This window comes from Leucopleurus acutus (genome assembly GCF_964270905.1).
Source record: "Leucopleurus acutus genome assembly, chromosome: 16".
Lineage (NCBI taxonomy): Eukaryota > Metazoa > Chordata > Mammalia > Artiodactyla > Delphinidae > Leucopleurus > Leucopleurus acutus.
In genome coordinates this window covers 22,451,162-22,471,537 of record NC_139158.1, presented here as the reverse complement: position 1 = coordinate 22,471,537, position 20,376 = coordinate 22,451,162, and the positions used below count along the sequence as shown (strand labels likewise).

Below are 20,376 nucleotides of genomic sequence, written 5' to 3'. Positions count from 1 at the left end.
GGAGGGCTCATTTTGTTAAAATTTATCAAGGTGTATAAGTGAGATATGTGCGTGATATGTGTATTATACACCAATAAAATATAGTGAAAGCATTCTGTGGCTATAAAGTGACATCACCTTTTCATTACAGCTGCATTACTGTCACACACAATGCAACACAGCCACGACTATTTTGAGGCGGCCCTATGGGCCACTTTTCCACCTGAGAAGTTCCAACTGGAGGGGACACTTGACAAGGTGAACCAGTTCCAGTGAGTCCCCAGAGAGCAAAGAAAGACCAGCACAGGAGCTGGCCCACTGGTCTCTTCAGAAAGAACTTGAAGGAATCAAGGAAGGGAGCATTTTCTCCCAGGTAATCTCCGAGTTCTGAATTGCCTCCCCCGCTTGCATTTCAGGACCAGAGAGGTGCTCTCCCAGGTTCCAAGCCAACCAGAGGGTTCTGAGGCCAAGTTTACCACTGGGAATGTGTCTTGAGACAGCCCCAGGTTGGATAGAGAGGGCTATGCTGGGGCCAGAACATGCGACAGCCACAGCCTGTCGAAAGCAGAGTCATAGATCATTAAGGGCAGTGGAAGAGGTATCATTATCTTAATTTACAGAGGGCCCAAGGGAAGTTAAGTGGCATCCTTGAACTCACATCAGCAGAAGTCAGTCTGAAATCTGAATTTCTTGGTTCCTGGCCCAGTGCACTCTGCGCGTCGGTTTTCCTGGGCATCTCCCGTGTATACAGGAGGTAGACATGTTATTAAACTTATGTTTGTTTTTCTCCTGTTAATCTTTTATTATGGGGTGTGTGTGTGTATCTGGTGCGGGGGGTGGGGGGGTGTGTCTCAGCCTCTACCTATAAGAATAGAGGGAAAATTATTTTTCCACCCTTACAGCTGCTGTGTGTGTTCAATTCTGGACTTAGTCTCCCAATCTCTTACGTGCTTGGTTTTCATGGGGTTTTTCTTGTGTGTGTTTTCCCCCCTGCTGTTGAGTTATAATCACTCTTCAGCTCTCTCAATTTGCTCTCCACTAATAACCGCTCTATCAGTTTCCTAAGAGCCCTCCTCAATGAGAAAAAAAAGAAAAAAAAATACTCAGATTTCCAAGCAACCTCCCCTGAAGTCACAGGAGATGGGAACTAAAGGGAAAGAAAAGCGATCCTTGCTAAGGTTGACTGACACTGGGATGCAGTGCACGTTTGGGGTCGAGCCCAGAATTCCTGTTCCCATTCTGAGTTGGCGCTTTCATAATTATCCAAGTGAGAAATTCTTCTTTATTTTTGATATTAAGCTCTTTCTTCCTCTCCTGGAAGATTACAGCATGATGCAGCCTGCGTCTTCATTTATCCAGCCAGTAATGTGTGACTATGGCAAAACCCCTGTCCTTGAGGAACCAACAGTCTAGGGTGGAGGATGTGGGATGAGTATAAACAGATCACTTCAGACGCAGATAATGCACAGGAGAATGAGGTTCTGGAGAGAAGGGCTCACAGAACGGAGTGTCATCAGCTCTAGACTGGGGAGCAGGGACAGGAAGGCTTTCCAGGAGAAATGACCCTGAAGTTAATTAGGGCCACATCCCCAGCATGGGAGGGGCCTTCCAGGCAGCAAGACCAGCACATGAAAAAAGCAGCACAGGTGAAATGGAACAGGTGGAAAATTCAGAGAAGCCAGAACAGGGGTATATAGGGGATACGTATAAGATCTGAGGCTGAAGAGACCGCCAGGGCTCAGACGGTGGGGACTTTGTCTGCCAGCTAGGACGCTGACCTCATTCCATAGAAGGTAAAGAGCTGCTGAAGAGGTTTCAAGAGAGAAGTGAATGGCTTTATATGCTGACTAGCTGCAGTGTAGAGAGTGGATTGGGAGGGGTGAGGCTAGAGACAGACCTGTTGGGAAGCTATTAGAGAGGTATGAGAGGACGGTGACTTAGAAGAGATCAGCGTCAATGGAATTGAAGAAAAGTCACAGAAGGTCACAGAACCTTCTAAGATTCTCTCCTTAGAAGGGAGAATCTACTGTGATGAGGAAGGGAAAGAAGAGGGTGATTTCCAGCCCTTTGTAAGAGAAAGAGGTGGAAGAAGAAGGAGGGGGTTTGGAGAGATTATGAAATGACTTAGGTTGGGTGGAATTTATCCTTTAGGGTCCTCATTCCAATTTCCTTCAGGGGACCACTTTCCCCCTGCCCCTCATGCCCAGCTGGTCACAACACGTCTTCTAGTGTCCCTTATAGGGTTAAGAATGGACATGTGACTTCTCTTTTGGGAACCTCAGTTTCCAACTGGAAAATGAAGGGACTAAACTCTCTGGGCTGGGATACTTCCTTCTTCTCCCAGGCTGGGTTGAGTTCGCCTTTCTCCCCATCTTGCAGCAGTGTCTGTGTCAGTCTTACACTGCCTGGCTCTGGCTACATGGAGTCTGTACGCCCTGCTTTCCCAAGTCGACTCTAAGGTCCTAGAGGGCAGGGCTGCCCAGTTCTTCTCTGCATCCTCCACCACTGCTACGAGGAGGTACCCCACGCCCCGCCAGGACAGAGACGTCAGTGTTCCTGATATGGGTCAGGTTCCTTCTCACTGTCTCCATCATCTTTCTACTCCAGATGCTGAGTCTAGAGCCTATTTTCACTGTGACCCAGGTTGGACTTCTTGTCTCAGTGCCCAGCTGGGCAGGACTGGGGATGGAGGAGAGGAAAACTAATGAGAGAGGAGACATGGTTGGAGTCCTGGCTCCTGGGGAGTTGGATCCGGGTCCTGTATGCACATGTATCTATGTGTGCTTGTGTGTGTGTATAGCGTAGGATATGTTTCTTGTTTTATTTTTTTCTGTACTAAGGTGTGTGTGTCTGCATCTACATGACCACGCATAAGTCAGTGTGCACATTAGCATCTGTGTGTCCATTAACGTTCATGTCTGTGTATGTGTGAGGGTCTCTGTGTAGGCAAATGTGTCCACATGTTCCCATGTGCCTGTATGCACATGAGTGGATGCATGTATATATAGTGGTACATGTGTGAGTATATGAGTACCTCTGTGTGTGTGTGTGTGTGCTTTGTATATAAACAGAGGCAACATAGAGTGTCCAGTCAAGAGCAAATGCCCCAAATTCAGGCTACCTGGGTTTAAACCCTGAATACAGAATTTGAAAGCTATAAGCTCTTGGGCGAGTAGTTCTTTAAGCCTTGGTTGACTCATCTCTAAACTGGAGGCCATAAAAGTACATATCTTCAGTACCTAATGTGAGGGTGGAATGATACAGTGTCCACAGTGCATCTAGAGTGATGCACAGGACATGTTAAAATGTTAGCTGTTACTAAGTTATTCATGGCAATAAACATGTAGGTGACTGAGCTTGAGGGCCCAGGTGAGGATCTCTGTGTGTGACATGTATCTTTGAGCACGTGAAGTTGACATGTATATCTGTTGCAAGTGTATGTTGGTACGGGTGTGAGTTCTGGGCCTGAGGGTCAGTGGGAAAGTGTGTGTGGATGTGATCTGCCCGTGCACGCCTCTGTGCATGTGTGTGTTCCACAAGATTGTCACCGTCTTAGGGGCAGGGACTGTGTTTCCTTCATTATTTTACCCAGGCCCTTGGACCTGGGACATAACAACTGCTCAGCAGATTAGTGTTGATCGAATGAACGAAGTAGACTGAATATTCGGTGGCTGTTGCTTGGAGGGATGCCCATTCATAGAAGACAAAAAGCTGTAACTACCTTGATGATAGCAGACAGATGGAGAGGGAAAGAGAGACTAGGAGCTAGATGGATAGATAGATAGATAGATGATATATAAATAGATGTTAGACAGACAGACAGACAGACAAAGGGCGTCAGTCTAGTTAAGTGGAATCCCATGTGCATTACACCGGAAGGGATATTAGAGGTTGTGTGTTCCAGGGAATTCCAAAATTTTGCCCTTGGTAACCCTGTGGGTTATCATGGAGTTTCTTTGGGGGTTTGAGGAGGGCAGCACAGAACAGAAGAGGTAAGCCCCCTACCTGACATCAACAAGAGTCTATTTGCTTTTAATCTCTAGATATTGGATGTTCATGTAGACTTGTACTTAAAGAAATAGCTCCACTATAAATGTTGTGAATCTGGCTCTAGCCAAGCCCCTTTTTTCTACAGAAGGGAGAAGATGAGCCTCAGAGAGGGGAAAGATTAGGACCTCTGACCTCCTTTCAGGTCCATTCCTAGCATGACACCTCCCTTGGAATACAGTAGTTGTGAATCCTCTAACTTACTGGGAAACAGAAAGCAATTCCTCCTGGGAAACCCCCTTTCAAAGAAGCCACTATCATAGTGGTCTTTTGGGATATCTGTCCAAGGAACACCCCCATTTATCTGAGACCTGCCCCCTCAGGTCGGCCCCACTGGCTCTGTGCTAGATGAGCCCGCTCGCCTGCCCTCAATGATTGGACCAGGGGAAGCATTCATACCCACAGGGAAATCAGATTCCCCGGGTGCAATTTGGATGTGGAATACCAAAATGCCAGTTGGTCTCTGTGGTCTCTGAATTAAGAAGTGATATGAAGCTACAATGCCCATATTTAATCAAGGATGATGAATGAATGGGTAAAGCTAGTTTCACAGAGAGAGGGGGGAAATGAAGGGAACACACAAAGATAAGCAGATGTAAAGGCTGCAAGGTTCTAGGAAGAGTGACAGGTGGAAAGACAGACAAACTTCAGTTTCTCGTGCTTCTCCTTGTGCAGTCGGCTGTATCTTCTGTCCTTGGACTTGGTGCTCCTATATCCTTATAATTAATTCCCCTTTGGCCTGAGTCCATTGGAGTGGGTTTCTCTTTCTTGCAACCATACCATCTCTGAACAACGCGGCACTTTGGAAGGTCTCCTCCTGGCAGATGAATAGGCTCTACCTCTGGTCGCCTAGCCCTGATCCTGTCACTTTCCCTGAGGCTGGCTTGGAGAGGCCTCATGCATAGCATTCTCTATCTGTGGCAACTTCATGGAGTCTTTGTGAGGGTTCATTCAGGGTTTCCAGAAAGGGACTTCACCCATCCCCCAGGCTCTGCTGCTACATCCCCATGGCAGAACCGATGCATCATTTTATACTGGGACTCCCTGCTTAACCCTTCAGAGCAAGGGCATCACTATTTACAGCTAGAGGTGTGCTCTGGGGTGACAGCATCTCTGCACCCAAACTGAGCATTTCCTCTAGCATCCAGGTCCCAGGGGTAGGGGTTTGTGTAGTTTTAGGCATGTCAAAGCATGTCTGCAGTGTGGTGGGGGACAGGGGAGCAATGGGCACCAGTCTTCCCCAGAACAAGGTCTCCAAAAGTGGCCCCTTTACAACATGTTCCCATGCATATTGTTGAAACCGTGACGGAAGTACACCAGAGGAAGCGGGGTGAAAGCAAACATTGGTCTGTTCAATTTACTGGCAGTCAGAACAGGGGGTGTCTGGGAAGTCTGTGGGAGGCATCTTTTTACAAGCAATTCCCCCGCCCCTTCCCCCCATTGACATAGCCCCTCTTCCCTGAAGTTATGAACGTGTGCTATACTTGTAGCCACAGAAGCACATCGCAAATTTGCTTTCAGGATCCTGCTAATGAATGAGGAAGTCAGGCCAGGCCAGGTGGCAGGGCACCCACCTGAGAAAAAAAGGAATACAAAGGCACTGCGAGTGTTAAACAAGCGAAACTCTTCTTTTTCTCAAAACCTAGTCAGGCCTGGAGACTGTCTATGTGATTTGGAGAGAGAATCAGCAGAGCTGAAGGGTGACTGGAAGCCATCGCCAGACAGAAGAACACGAGCTTCAAGGCCAGATGCCAGCTGAGCTCTCAGAACAGCCCAGCCAGGAGGACAGGCAGGAGAAGCATGGGCCAGGCCACCAGGAGCACTGAAACGCAAGAGAGGACTGTCAGGTGCGCTTTGGAATTCAGCAGCCAAAATGAGGTGGCATCCCTATCTTCTGTCTTACAAGGATGACAAAGGCAGAGTATCCTTAATATTTATTTTGGGTTATAGCCCCTGGGAGGTGGCACAGGGCCATGTGGTAGAGGCAAAGCTGTCTCACCACCACCAAACAAACTTCATTTTCCTCTGAGCATGCTGGAAGGCACTTTTCCCCACCTCCTTTGCAGGTAGGTGGGACCATATGACTGAATCTGGCCAGTGGAATGTGGGTAGAAGCTGCTTCTAGGCCTGGTCCTTAAAACCTCCTACATAATTCTCCCTGCTCCCTCATCCATCATCTAGGGACCAGAGGCAGAGGATCCAGGAGAGGACTTGTGGGGGACAGTAGAGTTGCCAGAAGTTACCAGAAGGTAAGAACCTGAGTTCCTAATGACTGCAAAGGCACTGAACTGCATCCTCCAGTGATTTAATGGGAAATAAACTGTTGTATAAAAGCACAGAAAGATGGGGATTGTTTGTTACCGCAGCTAGCGTTACTTACTATGACTAATACTGAAGAGGCAGAAGGAGAGGGAGGTTAAAAAGCACCACTTCTGTTGCTTGACTACTTAGCTTAGAATCCTAGCTCTGCAGCTAGCTGTGCAGACCCAGGCAAGTTATTGAAGCTCTCCAAACCTGAATTTCCCTGTATGCAAAATAGAAACATTACTAGCAGCTATTACTGCGTGAGATTTTTGTAAGGCAAGTGAGTGAACTCATAGCAAGCATTTAGAACAGTGCCTGGCACATGGTAAACACCATGTAAGTATTGATTTTGAAAATCAGACTCTAAGATCTGGGAGGTTGGATTCGTATCTCTTCTAAACATTACTGTATACTCAGGGTTAAAGAAGGGCTTGGATCCTGGATCATAGCTGCCTCATGTTGGAGGACCTGGGAGAGGTATGCACCGCCCCCTCCACCCAATACCAGATTATAACGGCTCTCTGTCCCCTAAATTTCAGAGTAACTTGCTGATATCCTTAGGAGGGAGGGGGAGAAGAATATCATAATTTTCAGAAACATATTAGTATATGACAACCAGCTTATAATTATGAAACATAGGTTGATGTTTAATTAATTCTAAAACATCAAAAATGCTTGTGGGAGATAGCAAGCAATGAAACCATAGGTGCCCTCTTGTGGGTCTCTGCTACCAGGTCACAGTAACTCCCTCCATTTTCAGAAGGCTCCAGAATCCACTACCCACCGAGAAATTAGTCAATTTGGCAAAGTCTACTGGGAAGCCAGGCTGCTCCCGGCACTGTGCTAACCTGAAGGACTGGAAGAAATGAATGAGATTGAGGTCCCTGCTCTCAAGCTGCTTTTGCTCTGAGCTCTAACCCCCCTCTCCAATGAGCACTGCTTTTCTGAGTGTTGTCTGAATGTTAGCACTGAGCATGGAGAGGACAACTTGAGATTATCTGGAAACTTTTAGACTGTTATCTAGTTGGAGATTTGAGGATGGGTAGAACTTTTTCATGTCTGGGTTCACCAGCATAGGCCATTTTGGGGGATAGTGAAATCTTAATAGCATTGCTTTCCCTTTGGGCCAAAATACATTTCTTAGATTTGTCTTCCTATTGAGCTCCAATTCATCCATCAAAAGCCCTTTCAGATGTTAACACATGCAGAAATTCTCTCCTGACCTTATCCAATACAGTTAATTACTCTTCTGTGTGCCCCTTCTGCACTACCTACTTGCTTGTGATATATGTGCTTATATGCCTATCTCACTTTTGCAACTGGCGTTCATTTGGCCTACAGGGCTTATTCTGCTAATATTTGCACACCTGTCTCCTTTTTCTCATTTAGTTCAAATATCACCTCCTCTGAAAAATTTTCTGACCATTTATCCATTCTGATATTCATTTTCCTTCCTATCTTGGTAATAGAACCATCACACATTGGTTGGGCACATGGCCACCCAGGATAAAGACTACATTTCCCAACTTCCTTTGCAGCTAGGTGTGGCCATGTGACTAAGCACTGGCCAGTGAGATGTAAGTGGAGGTATAAGGTGTCAGCTTCCAGGATTGTTCCTTAGAAGTCATTGACTTCTTCCAAGTTCCCTCAATCCTGGCCTAGATATAAAGATTGGTGCTCTGGCTGCCATCTTGGACCATGAAGGTGATGGCCACACCCTAAAGATGGTAGAGGGGTGAGATGGAAGGAGGCTGGATTCTTTTTTTTTTTTTTAGAACCCAATTCCAACTAATATGTGTGGCATGAGTAGTTCCCATCATAAGGTAGCAAAATAATTGCTAAAATGTTCACCAATTAGTGACTCAAGAGAAAGTCCCTGTTGAGGGGGGAATTCTCTGGCCAGTACAATGATTCAGGCCTTTAAGTACAGGGGAACTGGCATTGGTTAATTATTACTGCTTTATAGTAATGCCCTACTGCAGAAGGATGAGTAACTGAGGAGTTTTAATTGTTAGGGCCAAGTGAGGGAGCCATAGGGTCTCTTTGGTAGGTAGTTAGCTTGTAAGAAGCCCTTATCTACAGCCAATAGGAGAGTGGATACAGCTGAAGAGCAAATTTGGACTCAATATAGTTGCCAAGCTTAAATGATGGTTGAATGGTCTGTCTAGGCAGCTTTGCTACGACGTCAGAGCTCTGGCTGGAAAAACCTGGGGACTGAGGAACATGGGATGAGATCGTCTGGATAGAGGCTCCTAAGGATTGTGATTCTTCTGGTAGCCCGGAACCAACGCCCTCAGAGCCTGCCTCTCTTTATTAGGAGCTAGCCTTCCCTTATCCATACGAAGTGAGTCTGGACTCTTGATGACCTCATGGTGCTGCCTTGTTAGCCCTGGATTGCTTGCCTTGTGGACTTCATTTATGTGTGAGAGAAATAAACTTCTGTGTTATCTAAGGCGGTTATTTAACCCTAGCCCATGCTGGTAATTTTCTATCACATCACTCTCCTCTATTTCTAAACTACATTGTTAACTTTTTGTTATATATTTCTCAACTGGAACACAATCTCCATGAGGACAGGCATCTGGCCTGTATCGTTCACCATTATAACTTCACTGCCTAGAACAAAGCCTAGCACACAGTAGGTGCTCAGCAAACATTTCCTGTCTAATGACTGGCTCTCCTGCTGCACTGTGAGAGCTCATCTCTAGAGCCAGTCTAGGGTCTGATTTATATCACGGTCCACAGTTCTCGGCACAGGGCCTGGCACGTAGAAGAGGCTATAACTAAATATTCACTGAATTAAAAAGAGGGAGAGTTGGGAGGGAGGGCTGTGGGAAAGGCAGGAGAAAATGATGTACCTGCAGTGCTGGTGGTTCCACTCATGACACCAAGAGACTGGGCACCTGGAGACAAGAGCAGAAGGTGAGGGTTTCCATAGTCATGCTCCACTGACTGTGGCACTGTAGCCATAGTTACTCCAAGACCTCCTGGACCTGGCCGTCACAGTCACGGACAATCCACATTGTGGAAGCATCTATTATCATGCATATGAAACTTAATCCTCCTGACAGATTTGTGAGGAAACTGTTCTCATCCCCATTTGACAGATGAGAAGACTGAGGCTCAGCAATGTCTGCCAGTAAGCGGAAGAGCTTGGATTTGAACCCCAGTCTGTCTGGTTGCAAAGTGGAAGTTCCTAGCACCTCCTCCCCCCTCCCCTAGCTACCCTGTGACAACACATGAGGCAATAAAAGGACAGGACAATTCCAGGCAGAGCCTTCTTCAGGAGACAGCCTGTTTACTCAGCTGGAGAATGGAAGCGGTAATAGTGCTTACGTCCTTAGACTGTTGTGAACATTTCATGTGACAATGCATATAAGTGTGTTTGGTATGGTGCCAGGCACAAAGTATTATTATTACCGTTACTATTATTACTGTTATTAACGTTACTGCATCCTAATTTCTCTAGGACAAAAAAAAATGTTTTCACTTTCTTGGATTTCTTGATTCTGCCATTCCAGTGTGAATAAAAACCATGACTAACTACCACAGGTCCTGCTAACCCACGGGATGGAGGGATGAAAATTTGAGGAGCACTTGGAAAGCTTCTCCTATGTCATGCCCCAGAACACTGTAACTGGATTTTGAGAAACACAGTCATTCCTCAGAAAACAAAGTTGGTTTAGGACTTAGACTGAGTTATGGGGACCTGGCAGGAGGGAAAAGGCAAAGGACACACGCTTTGGAATCAGACCGAGCTGGGTTCAGCGCTAACTCCAGCTGCTCATGAGCGGGTGATCTTGGGTGAGTCACTTAATCTCTCTGAGCTTCAGTTTCTCACCTGTAAAGTGGATGCATCTGGGGAGGATTAAGTGAGTCAGTGCATGCTGAGAGCTTAGCCTGATCCCTAGCACACAGCACATGTGGCAAAAGCGATTATCATTACCCAAAGCGTCTCCTGGAAAGATGCATTCACCAGTGGGGGGCACTGAGGAAGCAGAAAAGGCCCTGGGTTGTTAGGTTGGTGACCCCAGGCATCTGCAGTTAACTGTCAGCACCTGGCCAGCTGGTGTTATCACTAGGACGTGGCCACTTCTTACCTCTGCGAGTGATGGGTCCCAGATCTAAAACACGGGCTGGGTCAATAGCCACTCCTTCACTGCGGAGTTGATTTCTCGAGCAAGACTGTGGGGATGGAGAATTCTCATTATGTCAAAATGTAAAGGCACGTTCCTCTCCAGGCTACTTCTGCAGTGGGCAGCTCCGGCCCAAGCATGGAGCCTCGCCCCCTCTATGATCCTAATTCTGATGTCTGGTTTTCTCAATCTAGAGAATTCTCACTGTCATGTCAAAGGAACCTGGGTTTGAATCTCTTCTCCTCTCTTTTAGCTGTTTAATTTGGGACAGATGACTATACCTGTCTACTATTATTAAATAGTATCTTCCTGGTTGTGAAGGTTAAAAGGAAGTATGTCTGCAGCACACAGGCACATAGCAAGCACTCAAGAAATGCCACCTCTTAGCAGGCAGTGCTAAATCTGGGTTAAGAGCATGGGCACTGTAGTTACACCTCAGCCAGGGCATACCCCAGCTCTGATACTTTCTAGCTGTGTGGCCCTTGGGCAAGGGACCTCTCTGAACTCAGTTTCCTCATATGTACAATGGAGTTGCTAAAAGAATCTGCTTAAAGGGTTGCTGTGAGAATTAAATTAGATAAGGCATATAAAAGTTTTAGTACAGTGCTTGACACAGAGTAAGCACTAAAAGAAGTCAACTATTATTAAAATCATTTAAAATGTCCTGGGCCAAGGAAACCTAGAGGACAGGCTCTTTCATCTGATATACTTCCTGGGGACACAAGGATTGCTTACCTGTGGGCTTTTGGAGGCTTAAAGTACATCCATTCATCCTTCTTTTGTCCCTCTCTTCCTTGTTTTCTCCTTCCCTCCCTTCCATCCATCCATCTTTCCATCTCTTCATCCATCTAACTTCCTTTCCCTTTCTCCCTTCCTCTCTCCTTTCCTCCCTCCTGTCTTTCAATCCATCCATAATTCCAATAAATATATATGGAGGTACCAGGCCCCATGTCAGGCACTGAATAGCTGTTCAGTCCAAAGAGATACTCACCGGCTGGCACTGCTCTTTAAGGGAATTGCAGAGAGAAATCTCACAATGCAGGAAAACTAGGTCGTAATTTCCAGCAAACATGAACATCTGAACTGAGAACCGGCTTTCCGATGACACCCCATTCTCTTCCACATAGATAGTGGAATCACGTTTATTTGGGCAGCTGGGAGGGTGACAGGCACAGAGATTTAACTTCTAGAGCAACTCAGGGGGCCTGAGGCCCTTGGCTGCATCTTTAATTTGTACCCAGTATAAAAATAGCATCGGAGAGAATTAAAGAGCCTCCCCACCTCCCGCCAAGTGTTTTCTCCAACCTATAACATAGACTTTTATTCCTCCAGGTTTCCTCCACAATGTTACCCATAAGCCCACACGGTTTAAGTTTGGGGGGGGTACAGTCCCTGGAACGAGACAGACTGATTTCAAATTCCAACCCAACCCACTTTCTAGTTAAGCGATTGTGAGCCGATTACTTTACTGAACCTCACTTTTCTTATCTGTAAAGTAGGGACAGGAATATGCACTTCCTAGGGTTGATGTGAGCATTTAATGAGATAATTCTTATATTCTGCCTAGTACAGTGCTTGGCATACAGCTAAACTCTATGGTAAATGTTAACTAGTATTATTACCACGGTTTGAATCATGATCTATAGATATGCATTTCCCTTTGCTTTTGCTAGTTAACAATATTCAATAATATTTTGTCCCATAACAGTTACAGTATTTTCATGTTGTTCAGTTAGCGTTAACATCTGTATAAAAGTCCCCTGTTTTTGAATTATGAACCTATCACCAACGTTATAAAAGGTACTGAAATGAAAAATAATTGGCATTTCTTTACCCTGCCCACCTATTTTGTATTAATCCTTTAAGGCTACAATCTCAGGAGTGATATTTCTGGGTCACAGGGTATGGTCATCATATGTAATACCAAATTATTTTCCAAAAGAGGCAAGCCAAGTTACCCAACTGCCAGACAGGGATGAGGTGATCATTCTTCTCCACCCCAAACCTCATTTAGGCCAAAAGATAACCCCAGATTGTCCGGTACCTGTTTCTGATGATGAAATATCTCACAGGGTCATTCATGTCTCCAGTGGGCGTGGCATAGCAGTTCCTCAACACCAGGTTAAATCGGGACGTGTCCCCTCTCTCCAAGATGGCGCCCACATGGAGCATGGATTCAACAGACAGCACGACTGCAGACCCTTCATAAGGAGATGTGTAGTTCTGGTCTTGGAAGAGGGCCATCCTGACAGTGAACTCTCCCTCCCCGTCCACACTGATGTTCAGGGAACTGAAAACAGAGAAACCACAAGAATGGAAACTTCAGGTTTTGACCAGTGAGAACAAAATCGATCAAGTCCCACACTTGTGTTGGGTTATGAAGGCAGAGGCGTATCTTTGATTCCTAAATGAACTATTCAATCAGTTATTTAAACCAAGCACTTACTGCCTCCTAAACTTGACAAACACATGAGTCTGGCTCCAGGATTCCTACAAATTCTCCCTGCAACAGAGAGCAGACATACCTCCTTCACTCAAAGAACACCTCCGTCTTCTAACCTGTAGAATAGGGCTTGGAACCAGTTCTGTGGGCTCACAGTTTCTAGCAGCAGACCTCTTCCCTGCACCCCATAATCTTCAATGAAACACCAATTTTAACAAGATAAATAAAATGGCTTTAATGTTTATTTTTTATGAACCTTGGGCCCCAACGCATTACAGACTGAAATCTAGAAATTGAACCAGAAGATTTCTAATCCTAACCCTGCCATTCTGTGAGCCCAGGAGGCAATAAGGGAATGGGAAGGGCACCTTGGGTTTCTGATACCCCCAGAAGGACCCCCAGCAAGCCTAGGAATGCTGAGGAATTCCTTCAACAGGGCCCATTCCAGGCACAGCCATACAGCAGTGAACAAAGGACAAAAGCCCCTGCCCAAATTGAATTCCATCCAAATTGCTATTTGGTTCTATTTCTGGTGAGTTACAGGCGCTGTTTATCCAATCAAAGCTGATCTGGCTTAAATCCCACATTTGTAGGGAAGCCTTCCTGCCCCCAACTGTGCTCCCCAACCAAGATTAGGTCAGGGACCCTTGCTCCCTGATCCCACAGCACTCCGAGCCTACCCCACACTGCGTGCATCTCACTTGTAAATAATTTTTGATACAGTTAGTTGTTAATGCCTTTCTTCCTCAAGATAAATGAAATTGCTGTGCATTTTTGTTCCTTAGCGTTTTTGTTTTTTGTTTTTTGTTTTTGCGGTACGCGGGCCTCTCACTGCTGTGGCCTCTCCCGTTGCGGAGCACAGGCTCCAGACGCGCAGGCTCAGTGGCCATGGCTCACGGGCCCAGCCGCTCAGTGGCATGTGGGATCTTCCCGGACCGGGGCATGAACCCGTGTGCCCCGCATCGGCAGGCGGACTCTCAACCACTGCGCCACCAGGGAAGCCCTTCCTTAGCGTATTTAATTAACACTGTTTCATGTTGTTGTATTGTTTCATAGTAATAATCTTTAATATCCACAAAATATTCTATGCCTGCCTTGTTCATGCCGAACATCCCCATACATAATCAACAAATACTTGTGGAGTGAACGAGCGAATGAACAGAAGCTCCTGAAGGAGGCGGGCGGACCCTGTGGACGTCCTCAGATGTCGTGAAGTCAGTCAGGGTTACGGGTCAAAGGGTAAGTAAGGGTCAGTGCCATACCTTACGATGGGCTTCAGGGCAGTTTGGAGGCTGACTTTCATGTCCAGCGGGTAGGCACACTGGAAGTTGATGCTGAGAATGGTGTCTCTGATGATGAAATCGTTGACCAAGAAGAGGGTGTTTTTGTAGATGGCATGGGTTTGGTTTCTCTTTGGCATAAAAACAAGACCACATGTATGTTTATGTGGATGAGGGTACAAGTGTATCTGGGATTCAGGTCTGTGTGACTCCAGAGTTGATGCTGTCAGTCAAGCTGACACCCTGCCCTCTGACCTCAAGGAGGCAATGGGCCTCCTCCCGCTGTGGCACTGACACTTTACGGGAAGGGGACTGAGGACCCCAGATCAAAAACTAGAACAATAAATTGCTGACCCTTGGGAACAGTCAGGAACCACCATGCCTGGTCCTCTGTGAACCTTTCCCACCTCATCCCTAAGTGAAATAATCATAATCATAACTTACATTTGCTGAGCTTAAGATCAAACCTATTCTCAGCTCTCTCCTGGACAAACATGTGTAAGCTCACATACCTCTAGAGGCCCATGGAGGCTAAGTGACTTGTCCAAGGGCTCCCAGTTACTGAGACACTCTGGCAGCAGTGGGATAAACACCACTCACCTCCAGAATGTTTCCACAGGCACCAGCCTGGGCGGGGCTGGTCACCGATATCCAGTTGTTCTCCTCTCTTCGCATCATGCTGCTGCAGTTCCAGTTCTGGTCCCGAAGGTAGGCATGGACCTCGTCCCCGAAACCCAGGCCTTCCAGCAGACACTTGTCCAGGGACACTTTGATCTCCTTGGCCTGACAGTCCAGCTGGGGCTGCAAACTGTGCACATCTGGAAAGTTGGGAGAGGGAGGGAGGTAGAGTGGACAGAAGCCTGGACGTAGCGGGCAGAGCTCACACTTTCTGCCCTTTGGCAAAGCCACCTTGCCCACGGGAGGCTGGGGAGACTGGAGGGGGCCTGGGACCCACGTGGGATTCACACCCAGGCTTGTGGTAGGCGGAGTTGGCCAAGATGCCCCTGGTCCAAGCTTTCCAAGCATTTTGTGTGCAGGCTTGGTGAAGGTTCTCGTGTCTGGTTCCTGTTGAGCCCCAGAGCAGGTCGCCCCAAAATATGCTTAATGGTACATTGATTATTTTGAATTAAAGTTACTTAAGGTACAGCTGATGCAAGAGGGACACTGTGACCCTCCTCTCTGTCTCCCTGAAGGCAGGAACTAAGTCTCCCCTGTGAAGGGTGCCCTCCCTTCATCTGGAGGTAGAAGGACACCCTTGTCGCCAGAGATGAGGAACTCGGGCTCCTTCTTGCCCCTCTGCTTAGAACGCTCTCTCCTCTGCAGCGACTGGGAGTGTGCTCACAGGAAAGCAGGCCTGTGCCCAAAGCAAGCGTCGGAGGCCCTTGTTAGAGTCTCGGAGGGAAGGAGATCATCTCAGCGGGAAGCTCATCCAATCCCCACCCAGGGCTTAGGGCTCATCTGTGGCATGTCTACCCGTGGGTCACCTGACTGTGTTTGCTTACCTACTGGGATGAACAAAACATCACCTCCAGAGCCTGCCCATTTGGACTGCTCTGACTGAAGTCTCATAAAATCCTTGCATTGTGGGTATTTTTTATTATTATCTCATCCCCATTTTACAGATGAGAACACTAAGGCTCAGAGAGTGTAGGTGGCTTGTCCCAGGCCCCAGGCCCCACCTGGCCAATCCAGGACTGGCACAGGAGTCTGCCCCTGTTCCTCATGTACAGACTGCAGATATTTGAACACAACTTCCACACCTGCAGAGTTCTCTTCCTTTGTCCCTCATGGGTCAAGCCCACTCATTCCTGAGGCCACGGTCCAGTGGCTGACCTGGAAACGTGCTCCATCCCTGCCCCCAATCCTTGCAAACTCACTGGCTTCATGCACTCTCATCCCCTGACCTCAGTTCCATCCCTACTGACTCTGGTCCACACCTTGTCCAGACCCTCTGAAGTTCCCTTCCTCCTGCCCTGCCCACTAGGCCAGCCCAATCCCAGCGCTCACCAGAGATATTGAGGTCCTGTCTGCAGAAGCAGTCCCAGGTGCCGCTGACGAAGCGACACTCCTCCTTGGAGCGGCAGGTCCTCTCACAGTTGTGCTGCGTGGTGGCGGGGTCTGGGGTAAGGTGCCGAGGAAGAGGATAAGATGCAGAGCAGGGTGGACCTGAGGCCACCAAGGCCAACCTTGTCATTCTACAGGGCACGGAAGACCTGTGCCACGCTTGGTGGAAGGGTCAAGCCTCAAACTCGAATTTCCCGACTCCTAATCCCGTGAGGTGAGAACCTCGGAGGTGCATCCTAGTGCTTTTACTACAAGGCAGACGCTGTTCCCAGTACTTTCCATGCATTAGCTCGTTCATTTCACGCGGTGACCACATGGGGGTGGGGGTAGCACAGCAGTTAAGCATTTGGATCGTGCAGCTGGGGTGCTAGGCTCAAACCTGGCTCTGCCACAATTCCAGCTCTGTGATGTTGGGAGAACTGCTGAACCTCTCTGTGCCCCAGACCCCTCATCTGAACTAACTATATAGTGCATGTCTCATGAAGTTGAGGAGAGGACTAAAGGAATGAATGGTTTCAAGTGTTTAGAACAGGAGCAGAGGCACTGTAATGCATGCTGTGTTGCTGTCATTTTTGCCATTGTCCGTTTTTTTCAGCTCAGAAAACCCAAACTCAGAGAGTTAAATTAAACTGCCCAAGTGAAATCTAAATCTCAATGAGTTTGAGTTCTGAATATTATGCCACACACATGGATAGACGTACCAGGAGATTTCACCTTCAGATCTGAATTTCTGCCTTTACTTGAAATGCTGGAAGGTCTGGCAGCCCTTGGGCAACATTCCCATTGGGCAATAACTGACAGGCACTGAGTCGAGGCTGTTCTGCTGAGTCTCCTCCTGACCTGCTCCACTCTCTCTACTGACCCTGGGCACTTCACCGGGTAGCCCTGCTCCCCTCACCTGTGCAATATCTCAGATCACACTTCGGGATGCCCTCCAACCGGTACACGTGGTACTGGCCCGGGCAAGCCTTCACCAGCACCTCCGTCTTCCAGAGGCAGCAGTTGCCACTCCAATGGGCACAGGCGATACGGTTGACGATGCCCTCCCCGACGGTGGGGTGGGTACCATTCAGCCACACGGGAGCAGCCGTCTGGCAGTGGTGCATGGGGACGCAGTCCTCCGGCATCCTCACTCCTCCGTCTCCCACAAATCGGTACCAGCCGTGCTTGTCACTGTCACATTTCTCGTCTTCTCCCGTGTTCTCTGTGCTTCGGGAGGGCTCATCCAGTAGGGTGTAATTCTGACAGGGGTCAAAACAGAGCCGCGCCTCTGGGGTGCCAGGGGCTCCACACTCCAAGCCCTGCTCGTAGGAACTGGCACTGGTGGGGTTTCTGTAACCTGGAGAGTAACAGTATGCTTAGGTTTACAGAGAAACCCCAGAGCCTACAACGTTTTTATCCCCGACACACTTTGTTTTGGAAATGCTGGGGGCCCCAATGAGGACAAGCAGAACATGATCCATTCATTGACCACCAGCCCTCATCACCTTGGGGTCAGAATAATCCTGAGGCCTTTGTGTGGTACATTACAGGCATTAAGAACATCGGGGTCATTAAAATGAATAAAGTAGAAATGAAACTTGTCAGAGTCCATTGCATTCCCGGAAGTAACCATAAATTTGTTGTACAGTCTTTAGACCCTTTCTATGCATATGTTTAAAATACAGTTCTTTTTAAATAAAAATGGGTTTAATGTTGTAGAGCTTATTTTTTTCCACTTGCATCTCTTTCTTTCTTTCTTTCTTTCTTTCTTTCTTTCTTTCTTTCTTTCTTTCTTTCAACATTTTTATTGGAGTATAATTGCTTTACAATGGTGTGTTAGTTTCTGCTGTATAACAAAGTGAATCAGCTATACATGTACATATGTTCCCATATCTCTTCCCTCTTGCGTCTCCCTCCCACCCTCCCTATCCCACCCCTCTAGGTGGTCACAAAGCACTGAGCTGATCTCCCTGTGCTATGCAGCTGCTTCCCACTAGCTATCTATTTTACATTTGGTAGTGTATATATGTCCATTTCCACTTGCATTTTTTACTTAATATATCATAGACATTTGTCCATTATCAGTAGATGAAGATCTAACACAAGGTTTCTTAACCTCAGCACTGTGGATGCTTGGGCTGGATAATTCTGTGCTGGGGGCTGTCCTGGGCACTGTAGGATGTTTAGCAGCGTCCCTGAGCTTTTCTTACTAGATGCCAGGAGTACTCCTCCCCAAAGCTGTCTCCAGACATTGTCAATTGTCCCCTGAGAAGCAAAATTACCCCCCACTGGTCTAACAGGACCATTTCTGATTGCTGATCTCATGGCTTTTAACAGATTCAGGGACTGTGATGCGTGAAGAGGCAGACAAGTAAAGCAGGGGTGGGGTGGGGGGCGGAGGAAGCCAACAGGCTGCTCAGTCTGGGTTTAAACCCAGCTCTGTGCCTGCTGATTGGGTGACCTTGGCAGATGGTTTAACTCCCCTGAGAGCCTTCTGCAAAACAACACCTGTGAGCTAATGGTGCCCAAACTTCATCCATTCCCATGCCTCAGATCATGACGTTTGCCACACGTGTGTCCACCTGTCCTATTATTTATTTCATGTGTTTCTTTCAATGACTCTCTTTATAAATTCGTTTCATCCTAAGGAATAATAGCTGTGATACCATAGGTATGATGTACTAGTTATTTTGTTTAATACCCATGAAGAAAAGTATATATAGCTATCAAAAAAATTTTTTTTTGGCTGTGCCCCTCGACATGCAGGATCTTAGTTCCCTGACCAGGGATCCAACCCGTGGCCCCTGCAGTGGAAGCTCAGAATTTTAATTACTGGATCACCAGGGAAGTCCCCAAAAATTCTTTAAGAATTTCTGCACCCTCACGGTCATTTCGGGATAGGCATGCCCCATTTGGGAAAATAAAGCTTTAAAGGATTGTTGGCTGGTTAAGTGAGATAGTAGGTGCAAAATGCCACGCACAGCACCTGGGGCCTAGTAGTTTAAGCTAATTCTGTCCTCTAGTTCTGATATGTTGAACAGTGTGAGTGCCTTAATGATGAATTAAGTATATCCTACCAGGGTCACATCACATCCCTTTTTTTTTTTCCCTGATGCACAAGCTACTTAATGGGTGACTGTGTGCCCAGCACCGATGCGCTGATTGCTAAGGCTCTGTCCATCCCCACAAAGCTGGGATCACGTTAGAGGGAATTTTTAGAAAAGACATTTTCAAGCCTTGCTTATGCACATGCTTGTTTTAAGGAAAGGAGTCACTGCACTTGTTATTCTTGGATTCTTTCCTGCACACACTGTATTTTCCCAAGGGAGGCCATGAGCTAAGTCCCTCTAGCCCCCTCCACAGGTGACACGGGCAGAAATGTTCACCCTTGTGTTGAGCCTGAGAACCCTTCCTACAAGCATCTAAGATGCCCAATCCATGGATCTTTGGAAGGACCACAGAGAGATCACTAAGCCTAGTCCTTTCATTTTACAGATGAGCAAACTGACTCCCGGGCTCTCTGATCGCCCCCATATCCGGGCACGGGAAGTTATGTTAACTGGCTTCCACTGTCCTCGAGGGGGAGTTTCTGATTTGGCTCTCTGAGAGACTGTGACTGATTCCAGCTTCTCTCATCTTGTTTCCCTCGACTTTCGGCTTCTGAACCTTTGCTTTAGTCATGCCCCTGTCTCCTCACTGACCCCGAAGCACCTTCTCTGCACTTCCCTGCTCACTCTCCAGGTATCGCAGGGCGTCTGAGATGCCAGGTGAGCAGAGCACTCACCTTGCTGTTCTGTAGATGCCAGGGTCAGAATGCAGGAGGCCAGGGCCAGCCACAGGACAGGAGCCATCCTTTCCATGAGTTGAGACATGCGGTCACTCAGTGGCCCGCAGATTATCCATGCAGCGGGGAGCGTTGCGGGAGGGAGAGACCCAGATACGATCAAGGAGACAGAGGTTGTTCCCTTGGGTGCATGCAAGGGTAAGAAGGGAACTCACATCAGTTAGCACGTGTACTAAGCCCCTTGCATACCTTAGCTCATTTAAGGCACCGAACCACCCTCCAGGGAAAGTATTATTATTCCTCCCATTTTACAGATGAAGAAGCTGAGACTCAGAGTAAGTTAATCCCAGAAATACT

At 47.3% G+C, this 20,376-nt stretch overlaps 1 protein-coding gene across 1 annotated transcript; it reads right to left on the bottom strand.

Moving 5' to 3' along the window:
• Positions 1-5,789: 5,789 nt before the first annotated feature.
• On the bottom strand, positions 5,790-20,107 carry GP2 (glycoprotein 2; the record flags this gene model as incomplete). The annotated part of the gene is made up of 10 exons (XM_082856336.1): positions 5,790-5,848; positions 9,189-9,233; positions 10,431-10,515; positions 11,458-11,620; positions 12,511-12,756; positions 14,172-14,320; positions 14,790-15,007; positions 16,197-16,307; positions 17,152-17,592; positions 20,020-20,107. The coding sequence occupies 10 exons, from the start codon at positions 20,105-20,107 to the stop codon at positions 5,790-5,792; spliced, it is 1,605 nt and encodes a 534-aa protein (XP_082712462.1).
• Positions 20,108-20,376: the final 269 nt, after the last annotated feature.